We start from the raw sequence: 12,967 nt of genomic DNA on the forward strand, positions 1-12,967 counted from the left end.
ACGTCTGCTGAACCTGAGCACCGGAAGCCACGTGATAAGTGAACAAAAAAAAGGCGGTCCAATCATTTTCGTTCAACACCGACAGCCTCGCGTTATAAATACCAGCAAAACAAACAATTTACATTGTCAATTATCAAAAGATATAGTCCCACAAGTATTTAACAATTAGCAAGGCGACACATGTTATTTTATCGAAACTCTCCAATGGTAACAAAAACAAAAGTAACAAGTAATAATGTTGACATTGTGTTTATGTAGGAGTATGTGTTGTTAGCATGCAGAGTTGTTCCCCTTAATAAGAAGGTTCGTATTGTTGATGTGCAACCTGTGCATAGTTAAAGTGTGTTATTAAACAGTCTGGTGTGTCCAGCGTCTATTATTGGCGTCCCTTATTGAGTTTAGTGTTCTTTAGTGTAATTATTAAGCTTATAAGTGTATCATTATTTAAGCTGACAAACTTTCTGATATAATTAGATAACCCTAAATATTGTTACTATTTAATCTTTAAACCACCGCTACTTAGACATGGTTACGGAAAGAAAAAAGAATAAAGAAAAAAAAAGAACGAATGATTTAACTCTTTCCCACTGTAATTATTGTTTCACGTTTTGAAGGAATTCTCTATTTGCTTATTACTATTTCACTACCCCTGTTATGATTGGGCTTCAATAGCTTTGTCGTTGGTTTTCAGAAAATGTTGTATTTGGTATAGAATTAAAGGGGAATGCATGCTATTTTTATATAATTCAAAGCCAAGTTTAAAAAATTAAACATTAATTTAATTTACTGAGGTCAAAATCAACGATGGTATCGTCGATTAGGAGAGAAAGAGTTAAATCAAGAGCTAGTGATTCAAACCAAGAGCTAGTGACACAAATCAGAAACTAATGATTCAAATCACGAAATAGTGATTCAAATAAAAAAAAACTAGTGATTCATATCAAGTAATTGTTACCCAAATCAAGAACAATTTAAGTCATTGGTAAACGTGCAGTTTGATGCATGACGCGTAGGACGTAATTATCTTTTTTTTTTTTTGAAGTATCGTCTGCATTTAATAAGATAAGATGGTAAGACTAGTTACTCAAATCATACTGAAATCAATACCGCCTGTCAAGATCTATTCTAAATCTAGTTCAACATGTCCAAAACAAACACAAACAAAAGGCTCAAGAGAATCAACGATCACTACACAACAAAAACATATCAACAAAATACTACAGAACATTAGCAACGTCAAGATGTTTTCCTCCAGACTTTGAGCAGACGAGAGCGGCGCCCGCCCTAACTGCAACTGCACTTGTTAACGGTGCAGCTACGTCACAAGAAAGCGATCCTATTGATCCTATACATGCCAGTGCCGTCACCTTAGGACAGGGGTTCTCAACCTGTGGGTCGCGACCCCCTTGGGGGGTCGATTGACGATTTGCCAGGGGTCGCCTAAGACCATCAAAAATAAGGATTGTTATTGTCTATTCTTCTATTGCTGTGTGTGTCTATGGGGGGGGGGGGGTTCGCGGCAGAGTGGTATATTGTAAAAAGGGGTCGCCGAGCTTAAAAGGTTGAGAACCGCTGCCTTAGACTTCCATCCTAGCTTTCAAAATTTAATCAACCCCCCCTTTTCCCCCTAACAAAATGCTAAACAGAAGTTCGTATCAAAGCACTTGGTCAGACAAATGCTTTAAAAAAAAAAAAAAAAAAAACTAGCACATCCCCGCCCACACACTTAGAGACTGGACATTAGTAGGACTGCTGTCCTTAACCAGATGCGACAGTCACTTCTAAGTGCCTTGCGTGGGTTGCAAGGGGAGATGGAAGCAGAAGTGGCCAGGGAAAGATTGGTCTGTGTTGTCTCATGTCTCATCCTATGGTAGGCCAAGATGGCGTTCAATTTTTCCTGTATTCTCTTTTCATCATTTTTCCTGTATTCTCTTTTCATCATTTTTCCTGTATTCTCTTTTCATCATTTTCATCTATTCTCTTTTCATCATTTTCATCTATTCTCTTTTCATCAGTTTCATCTATTCTCTTTTCATCAGTTTTATCTATTCTCTTTTCATCATTTTCATCTATTCTCTTTTCATCAGTTTCATCTATTCTCTTTTCATCATTTTCATCTATTCTCTTTTCATCATTTTCCTCTATTCTCTTTTCATCATTTTCCTCTATTCTCTTTTCATGAGTTTCATCTATTCTCTTTTCATGAGTTTCATCTATTCTCTTTTCATCAGTTTCATCTATTCTCTTTTCATCAGATTCATCTATTCTCTTTTCATCAGTTTCATCTATTCTCTTTTCGTATCTTTTCCCTCTAATCTTTTCATAATTTTTCTTTTTTTTTTCTCTAATTTCTAAAAAAACTCTAATTTCATCAGAGAGCCAAGCTTGAGTGTAACAAATGACGGGCGCCACAGATATCAAGGGGGTGGTGGCAGCACCTTCTGTACACGTATCTGCACCTGAATTCCTTCCACGGAACCCATCCATGCAGGGGCGTAACTAACCGTGACCTCCCCGACCGTGACCTCTTGAACGGTTCGAACCAATGTACCTCCACGATCTAAATCAAGACGTTGCAAGAATTCAAATACGTGTGTATATTAAAAGGTCATTAGAGGTCATTAGTCCAGTCGTCCAGGCTGTGACGTCAGTAATTAGAAAGTGTTTGAAGCTATTGATTACTAAGAATTATTCTGAACTGAGCTGCATAAAATACCAACATCGTGATAGTATTTAGTATCATTTCAACCAGAAACAAATAATAATAATAATGAAGTGAATAATGATGATAATAATTCGCTGATGGACCAAAACATCTCAGGAAAAAAAAAATAGAGTTGAAAACTTAATTTTTTTTTTTTTTAATTTTAAAACTTTCATATTGTTTTGTTTTTTTTCTTTTTTTTTTAGATTACAAAATATATAGATTTTATCAAAAGTGAAGATTTTTTTCTTGACATCATCAGACCAAAACCAAATCAAAATGGCGTTCATCTTTTCGTTTCTCTATAAAATATGGTTTAATACAAAAAAATTCATTTTTCTCTCCTCTAATTACATTTAGTCACCTTAGGGAATAGTCGGTCACGTGATTTCAGCGGAAACACCTTAAAAAGAGGCATCTCGGGATGAGAGGGGGAGACAACTAGAGGGTTAAATACAGGAAACCAGAATTCAGAAGTTTTGAGCCCTGGTCCTCCACCAAACGGTTCCTAGAAACACAAGCTTCAAAGGTGGTCAGAGTATAACATGAAACCATGACATCGACGTCAAGTGTCTTTAGCACGTTTGAGGCAGTCTACATACCAGAGGCAAGGGAGCACGCGCAGAATGGGTCACCCAAAGAAAAGCTGGACAGCGTCAAAGAATGGGCCAGCCTCTTATTTGCTATCTTGCTAAGAACAGCTGCTGACCGGGACTAACATCCAAATGCCGAAAGTCAACTGACAGATGATGAAGACATATCATCTACTAGAAACACTAGTAGAAAAAGAGATTAGATAAGTGGACAGAGCTTGAAAAAAAAAAAAAAGCCAAAATGTCGTTCGCCTAATTCGCCAGTTTGCTGGAAGGGAGAGAAGTAATTGAAGAAAAGAGTGAAGAGAGAATGAAGAGCAGTTAAGAGAAAAAAGAGAAAAGTAAAGAAAGAAAGAGTAAAGAGAAGAGAGGACAGAAAAGAAAGCATAGAGGAGAAAAGGCAATGTGTCATAGTTCAAAGGCAACAGCTGCAATGTGTCATAGTTCAAGTACAACAGCCGCAATGTGTCATAGTTCAAGTACAACAGCCGCAATGTGTCATAGTTCAAGTACAACAGCCGCAATGTGTCATAGTTCAAGTACAACAGCCGCAATGTGTCATAGTTCAAGTACAACAGCCGCAATGTGTCATAGGTCAAAGTCAACAGCCGCAATGTGTCATAGTTCAAAGTCAACAGCCGCAATGTGTCATAGTTCAAAGGCAACAGCCGCAATGTGTCATAGTTCAAAGGCAACAGCCGCAATGTGTCATAGTTCAAAGGCAACAGCCGCAATGTGTCATAGTTCAAAGTCAACAGCCGCAAAGTGTCATAGTTCAAAGGCAACAGCCGCAATGTGTCATAGTTCAAAGGCAACAGCCGCAATGTGTCATAGTTCAAAGGCAACAGTCGCCATGGGTCATAGTTCAAAGGCAACAGACGCAATGTGTCATAGTTCAAAGGCAACAGCCGCAATGTGTCAGAGTTCAAAGGCAACAGCCGCAATGTGTCATAGTTCAAAGGCAACAGCCGCAATGTGTCACAGTTCAAAGTCAACAGCCGCAATGTGTCATAGTTCAAGTACAACAGCCGCAATGTGTCATAGTTCAAGTACAACAGCCGCAATGTGTCATAGTTCAAGTACAACAGCCGCAATGTGTCATAGTTCAAGTACAACAGCCGCAATGTGTCATAGTTCAAGTACAACAGCCGCAATGTGTCATAGTTCAAGTACAACAGCCGCAATGTGTCATAGTTCAAGTACAACAGCCGCAATGTGTCATAGTTCAAGTACAACAGCCGCAATGTTTCATAGTTCAAGTACAACAGCCGCAATGTGTCATAGTTCAAGTACAACAGCCGCAATGTGTCATAGTTCAAGTACAACAGCCGCAATGTGTCATAGTTCAAGTACAACAGCCGCAATGTGTCATAGGTCAAAGTCAACAGCCGCAATGTGTCATAGTTCAAAGCGTAGTTTGAAACCTGCTAAACTGAAGCGTCATCTTGTAACAAATCAAAAATGAATTAAAAGAAAAAAAAAAGTAGTATTCTTTACACATCCAATCAAACTAATTTTTATAGCAATGCATCCTTAGTGAATAAAAAAAACAACAACTCTAAATGCTTCATACACTATTGAATTGCGAATAGAGCTGAGCCAAAAATTGCACACTGAGAGTTTGAATATTCCAGCGGCTTTAGAAACAAGCGATTGGGGCAAACTAATCATGCTGTATCGGAGGTCCGCAAATATCGTAGGGCTTGAAAAGGGGGTACCTTAACTGGACAACTTTGAGAACCTTTGCTCTGATGCTAAAAATGATATAAATACACTTTTGGTATCTCATTACAGGTCTGCGTGGTGAGTGAAAGAACGGATCAGCACTGAATGAAAACAGGTCTCAGTTTTCCCGTCATTCAATGTCTTATTAACCTGACTCCACTGCGTGAGAGTTCTTCAATAGCTCTAAACTTCCGATGAGACACATCACAATTTCCTAGGGTTTTTATTGCAAACGAGAATTTTAGATTAAGGCAGCTATTATTGTCATATATCATCTTGCACAGGAAAACATAATATTCAATTTCAATAACATGGGCAGATCGAATCTCTTGAGGCATGCGGAGTTAAGCGTTGAAATCACGACCGTTTCTTAACGGCCAGACAATGGTTTTAATTCGATCACTAAAAAGTCGAAGAGCACTGGGCAACGGTCATGGACGTTTGTTTTGTTGGTAAAATGTTTTTGATGTATTTTCAGAGTTCAAGTCCAGGTCTGCATGACGTGACAGCGAGCTATTGGTCTCCACTGCCCACAGGTTACGACGTCGCAGGTCAGTGTTGACGCCTGCTATAACGGAAAAAAAAAATAAAAAAAAAAAATACAGACCTTCATCAACAGATGCCTGAGAAATATCCTAAAAATACACTGGTATGACAAAGTAGAAAACACCAAACTGCGGGAGATGAGTGGACAGAAAAATATAGAGGTGCAGCTCTTAGAGAGGAAGTGGAGATGGATTGGTCACACCCTTAGAAAAGATACCAGCAACAGAGCTAGGCAGGCCTTAGAGTGGAACCCCCAGGGAACAAGACGCAGAGGAAGACCAAAAAGAACATGGCGACGCAGTGTACTTGAAGAAGCAGAGAAGACCGGGAAGAGCTGGGACACCATCAAAAAGCTAGCAAGAGACCGTGGAGAGTGGCGTGTTTTTGTCGAGGCCCTATGTTCCATGAGGAACTCAAAGGAGTGATGATGATGATGACAACGATTGTTGGTCGGTTGTAGACGCCAAAACACTGAATTTCTGAGCTTCAGAATAAAAGAAAAGGCACTGATCGTAATGAGGCGTGACCTCCGTGACCTCGAATGCGTCGAATAGGGGGGGGGGAGGAGGGGGAGGGGCTTACAGCCTTTCGCCAGACCCCCTTTACCCCATATAACATATGCGAACGTATATTGTGTTGGTTCTATTAAAACATTGACTCTTTCTCTCCGTAATTATTTACCACATTCTGGTGAAATCAACGCTGGTATCGTCAGTTCGGAGAGAAAGAGTTAAGAAAACATTGCTTTAAGCGCTTCCGCGACGTGGCTTATGCAGCAAAGTCAAACGGAGGTAACTCTCAAATAACGAAATCCAATAAACACAGTCGAAAGGCCAACAATAGAAGCTAGTCGACGCTTGATGGCGAATGTCGAACAAGACGTTTAGTAATAACGAAGGGATCCGTCGAATGTCGTCAAGCTAAGTCTCTATGTCCATAAAAACCCGCCTATCTCTCTAAAACCTTCAGAAGTCGTCTGTTTACATTTCGCTCTTCTTCCTAAAATCCGAGTCTTGTTTTTTACAAGTCGCGTCATTTTCGCAAAGTCAAAGCTTTATAATCGTACCACAATGACAGCTAATTGTTTCTCTAATTTTAATTTTCTTACAGTATGCTAAGAGTCTTCTCAGAGTCCAGAGTCATGTGATTGGGTCATCTCGTCCCAGATTGAAACGAGCGACACTGGTGATTTCTCACGTCATCAAGCCACATCGCCACGGCCCAGGTCAAGGTTATAACGTCACACTATTTCTCAACATAAATGTTTTATAAATGGACAAGAGATATTCACCACTGACAAACGAAATGTCGCAAATGTCACAAGGCGATATCTTGCCAGCACTGATAAAAGAAATGTCGCAAATGTCACAAGGCGATATCTTGCCAGCACTGATAAAAGAAATGTCGCAAATGTCACAAGGCGATATCTTGCCAGCACTGACAAACGAAATGTCGCAAATGTCACAAGGCGATATCTTGAATCAATTCAACCTGACAAAGCCTTAAAGAAACGCGCGGGTCCACCGGCGGATCATGCAAGTGAGTACAAGTTCAGTTGAAAACTGCTGAATAACTTGTCAGACTTATACATCTGTATCTATACTCTTTTAGAACAGTGTTTCCCAAACTGTGTTCCGCGGAAACTTAGTGTTCCGCGAGGCCCGAAGAAGTGTTCCATGAACTACTGGAAGAATGAACTAATAGGCCACCACCAGAATTAATCTCTCTCGGAAAGAAATAAGCAAAAGTGTTACGATAAATACTCAGAATGTGCGAAATGTTCCGTTAGAGAAAAAGTTTGGGAACCACTGTTTTTAGAACACGACATTAAATATGTTGATCAGTGCATGAGTTAGATAGAGACTTCAAGAATCAAAGAGATGGGAAGACTTAGGATGGGTCTCAGTACAACGTTTGCGTTATAGCTTTCATTTCAATCCAAACTTACGCTTAAGCTAATCACGAGAGCAGAGAGCTGGCAGTGAAACTTAATTAGAAGACCAAACACAAATAATTGGCAGACGTAAGGAAATGTTTTTACATTAGTTTTAGTTTTATCTCTGTGACTCTAGTTGACAAGAAACATCGACTCACTAATTGGCAAGAAACATCGACTCACTAATTCACAAGAAACATCGACTCACTAATTCACAAGAAACATCGACTCATTAATTGACAAGAAACATCGACTAACTAATTGACAAGAAACATCGACTCACTAATTCACAAGAAACATCGACTCATTAATTGACAAGAAACATCGGCTCACTAATTCACAAAAAAAACATCGGCTCACTAATTCACAAGAAACATCGACTCACTAATTCACAAGAAACATCGACTCACTAATTCACAAGAAACATCGACTCACTAATTCACAAGAAACATCGACTCACTAATTCACAAGAAACATCGACTCACTAATTCACAAGAAACATCGACTCACTAATTCACAAGAAACATCGACTCACTAATTCACAAGAAACATCGACTCACTAATTCACAAGAAACATCGACTCATTCATTGACAAGAAACATCGACTCATTCATTGACAAGAAACATCGACTCACTAATTCACAAGAAACATCGACTCACTAATTCACAAGAAACATCGACTCACTAATTCACAAGAAACATCGACTCACTAATTTACAAGAAACATCGACTCACTAATTCACAAGAAACATCGACTCGCTAATTCACAAGAAACATCGACTCACTAATTCACAAGAAACATCGACTCACTAATTGACAAGAACCATCGACTCACTAATTCACAAGAATAATCGACTCAATAATTGACAAGAGACATTGACTCACTAATTGACAAAAATAACATCGGTTCACTAATTCACAAGAAACATCGACTCACTAATTGACAAGAGACATTGACTAACTAATTGACAAAAAAAAAACATCGGCTCACTAATTCACAAGAAACATCAACTCACTAATTCACAAGAAACATCGACTCACTAATTGAAAAAAAAAAAACATAGACTACCTAATAGACAAGAAACATCGACTCACCTGATGTTACGAATGAAAAACACAAAAATGTCGCCAAAATTGTTGACGCACAAATACTCCATGGGAAATACAACAATCGCATCATGGCCCTGATCTTTGGCAACACTAGGGCACATGGGCGTTCATCTTTTCAAAGCGACGACAGCTTCTGTGAAATAAAGGAAAGAGACATCGGATAAAACAATCAAATTAGAAATACCAAAACCAAAACTTAAATCAAATACATAGAAAGACACAAAGCTAAAAGCATGTTTCGTATTTCCACATGCTAGGACAGATGCGTACAAGTCTTCCCTAGTGCCAGTAGAACACGGCAACCAACGTCTAAGCAGAGTTTAACTCATTCTCTCCTAACTGACGATACCAACGTTGATTCTACCAGAATGTGGTAAATAATTACGGAGAGAAAGAGTTAAGTTTCTAGTTAACACGCACGATGCTAACATTTGTATATATTGCATTTGACATCTAAAAAAAAAAGGGGGGGGTGTCTTTGAGATTTTGTTTTTAGGTTAGGCATTCGTCACTTCCCTCAACAATGCTGAATGGGAAACTAGATTTAACCAATCGTATCGCTTCATTCTTACAGTGGCTGTTAGGCTTAGTGAGGGCCTAGCCCAGAGCTAAGGTACAGTTATACATATATATAGATCTCATAGCATTAGGATAACAAACTCGAGAAGAAAAAAAGTAACATTTTCATCTAAGCCCCTAACTATCCCAAAAAGTAAATAGATCGTGTGTGTCTGACTGATTCTAACAAACTGGTCAGTGTAAGGCTAGTCGAGATTACGTGTAGTCGGTCATCGGGTCATGACAAGTCAACCAAGCGATTGTGCTTGTTGTGTGTTGAGTGGTCAGGCGAGAAAATACACACTGCCATGATTAATCAAGCGTGTACATCTACTCTTAACACGTATTTTCTCCCTTTGCTTACGAGATCTAGATCTAACTGCATAGACCAAGATCTATTTCTTTGAAAACATTGTAAACCTTACTGTATGGTTTTCCGTTATACTGTAATTGCAATAGATTAAATTAATAGGTCTATGTGACGTCGAAAAGAAACCCGGTGAAAATCTGACCGTTATGGATGCGCAGAAAAAATACGTCAGAAAAACATCAATGACTAAGTTATTATTGAAAATAAAATAAAAAGAATAATAAATTCATTTTCTGTAAATCAAAACACATATCAACATGGTTACAAAGACAGTTTGTGTGGAAACACAAACTCAAAATCGGCCCCCAAAGTGGTCCACCCAGGCAGGTTATCAATATTTTCAGAAAGAACATCAAGACAAATGACAGAGAAGAATGAAGAAAGAATGTTGACAGATCTTGTGTGGTGCCCCAGCGGTCCAGCAAACCAAAGGATAGGTGAAAGTGAATGTGAAGTTGGATGCGAACCTGGCCAAACTGATATCTTATAATGAATATCTAATTGATCTAATTGTTTTGTAAAGAGCAAATATCTTATTCAAATCCTCAAAAAAAGAAAAAAAAAACATTTCCGTAAACAAAAAAATTATAATAAGTATTATTTTAGTTAAGAGTCCTATGATGTGTGTGATATCCTGCAGTTCACGCGATAATATGAAAAACTACTTATTAATTGTTGTTTTAAATTATGTTTAACTTACATGCATACTAAATAGATTTTTTCTCTTTAAAAAAAAGTAAACATCATTTTTTGGGTAAATGTAGTAGTTAGTAGGACAGAACTTACATAACGTAGCAATACAAATGTTAAAGAAAAATGTTTTGACAAAAATCTAAAACTATTTGCATAAATGTGTTAAAAATATGGAAAATGGTCGTCTCCCCTACTACAGAGCCTCCCGTCTTTGTCACTATTGATAGTGAAAAGTTGTAAAAGTGGTGTATTAAAAAAAAAAATACTTGCATAAGTGATTTTAAAAATTAAATTTTTCGCTTTTAGAGAAGAAAAAAAGTAGCCGTTGCATCAGAACTTTAAATGGACTAAAATATTATGATGTCGGATTTCACAATCTTTTTTAGTTTACGAGATACAAACGGAACGGACGGACAGACATTCCACACAAAACTAATAGCGTCTTTTCTCCTTTCGGGGGCCGCTAAACATCGTCAAAACCATCGGAGTTTCCCTTTAAGCAATATGTATTGAACAAATTCATCAACTTAAGATATGTGTTAAAACTGAGTTCCCGGTAGCTGTTATGTTCCAGAGGAAGTCTCCATCAACAAGATTTTAGATAGACAGTTATTTGATGTTCTTAAGCTAAGTGCTTGTTTAACGACATTGTAAAAAACAATCTATTTTTAGCAAATATGCACATACATGTACACCTAGAAAATGTGTTTAAATATCTCTATCCTCGAAGTATGCTCAGGGCGCTACGGTGTGCAACTTCTATCAGACCAATGGGGAAAGGGGGTATTCTGAGAGAAGGCTTTCGGGCTGCCTCTATGCGGTCAGCTCAGCTCGAGTCGGGATTTGAACTCAGCCCTCTCGATAGGTAGCCAAGCTGTTTTAGCCTCTCAATCGCACATCCCTCCTCTAGAAATTAGTCTTCACCTAACGCAGAGATGCAAAAGGAAATATCATTCAGTATATTTGTGTCGACATTTTGTTTTCGTAAGTCAAACCCTGAAACTCTAGACCAGGGGTTCTCAACATGTGGGTCGCGACCCCCTTGGGGGTCGATTGACGATTTGCCAGGGGTCACCTAAGACCATCGAAAATATGGATTGTATTTGTTTACTCTTCTATTGCTGTATGTGCATGTCGGGGGGAGGGGGTCGCGGCAGAGTGGGGGGGGGTTGTAAAAAGGGGTCGCCGAGGATAAAAGGTTGAGAACCGCTGCTCTAGACCGATGTTAAATAGAACGCGATATCTATTTATTTTTATATAACGAAATACATCGGGCTACTAGAGCATATAAATTAATTAGCCTGTAAACGGGCACATTTATTTTATGACCTACAATGTAACGCGTGGACACACAGCAGTGTACCTTAATAGATGTAGTAGACCATTGGAATTATCATAATAGATATTACAGAGAAAATGGACACGTTCGTTTAATAATTACACGACTATTATTAGCAGTAAGTCCGACAACTCTGACCCTAAAAATTGTATTTTAAGCAGTAAAAAAAAAAACAACAACATGAAACAAAATAAGAATTATAACACTGCAAGATGATTCCGTTTCCTATAACACAATATATAAGATAGGAGTCTAACACTTTTGTTCTCCGTGTTGTAAGTCAATTTTTTTTTCTATATGTTGTAAGTCATTTTTTTCCTATATGTTGTAAGTCATTTTTTTCTGTATGTTGTAAGTCAATTTTGTTTTCTATATGTTGTAAGTCAATTTTTTTCTGTATGTTGTAAGTCAATTTTTTTCTATATGTTGTAAGTCAATTTTTTTCTATGTTGTAAGTCAATTTTTTTCTATATGTTGTAAGTCAATTTACTTTCTATATGTTGTAAGTCAATTTACTTTCTATATGTTGTAAGTCATTTTTTTCCTATATGTTGTAAGTCAATTTTTTTATATAATATCATCTGCAAGCTACGACTCTTTTTTTTTTTCTAGCATCCAACATGTACATACTTTGTTTTCCTTCACAGTACCGACATTGAAATGACCAACTGACCACTGCTTGGAAAAAATGTAAATATATTTTTGAGCCAATCCCGCTAACAATTTCACTCTATGCCAGTGAACATCGCTACCTTGTGTCTCTTGAGACCGAGTGTTTCACTAATTATTTTTTTTTCAAACTGGCTGCTCTTGGTATGACATGACAACAGCATAGACACAACAACTGAATGCTCACAATTAAACATGTATACCACTTATCGAGATCTAAAAGTGGTTGTCCTTAAGCGAAACTTTGACGTGACAGACTCGAGACATACAGATTGTTATACGAGCGCTCGAGGCGCGGGATGCAATGCTAAGAAAGGCATCGGTCACAAAGCATCATGGGTGCCTTTTCAAATAATTAAGCGCTGAAAAGCCCAAGAATACACAGAGATTGGATGCAGGACTATTTTCTTGGGCGTAGGGTGGACGGAACAAGGGGTCAAGCAATCGAATTCACGAGCTAAAGTATGTTTAAAAGGGCGGAAGACGCATTATAAAATGGGCCCGCCAATTAGACGTAACAGATACTAAAAATCTAAAACTTTTTGCTTCAACAAGATGACGATCGACTGCGTGCTTCTAACAACTTACAACTTCGTATGTATTTGTTGATGGGAAAAACCAATGTTAACAACTGCAAATAGCGTATTCCACGGATTTTCACACTGGCATAGCTAGGAATTTGCCATCATTTGGGTGACCGGGGGGCTTGACCTCTTTGGGGATC

The 12,967-nt window shown here is 38.2% G+C and overlaps 1 protein-coding gene across 1 annotated transcript in view; it reads right to left on the bottom strand.

Moving 5' to 3' along the window:
• Positions 1 to 12,967, bottom strand: part of LOC106058042 (transforming growth factor beta receptor type 3-like) — a 161,537-nt gene that overhangs the window by 130,357 nt on the left and 18,213 nt on the right. Inside the window, exon 2 of the mRNA XM_056040473.1 lies at positions 8,600 to 8,747. Within this exon, the coding sequence (XP_055896448.1) occupies positions 8,600 to 8,684 (85 nt within the window). The 5' untranslated portion in view covers positions 8,685 to 8,747. The remainder of the gene's footprint in view (positions 1 to 8,599; positions 8,748 to 12,967) is intronic.

Source organism: Biomphalaria glabrata, chromosome 9, assembly GCF_947242115.1.
Source record: "Biomphalaria glabrata chromosome 9, xgBioGlab47.1, whole genome shotgun sequence".
NCBI classification, from domain to species: domain Eukaryota; kingdom Metazoa; phylum Mollusca; class Gastropoda; family Planorbidae; genus Biomphalaria; species Biomphalaria glabrata.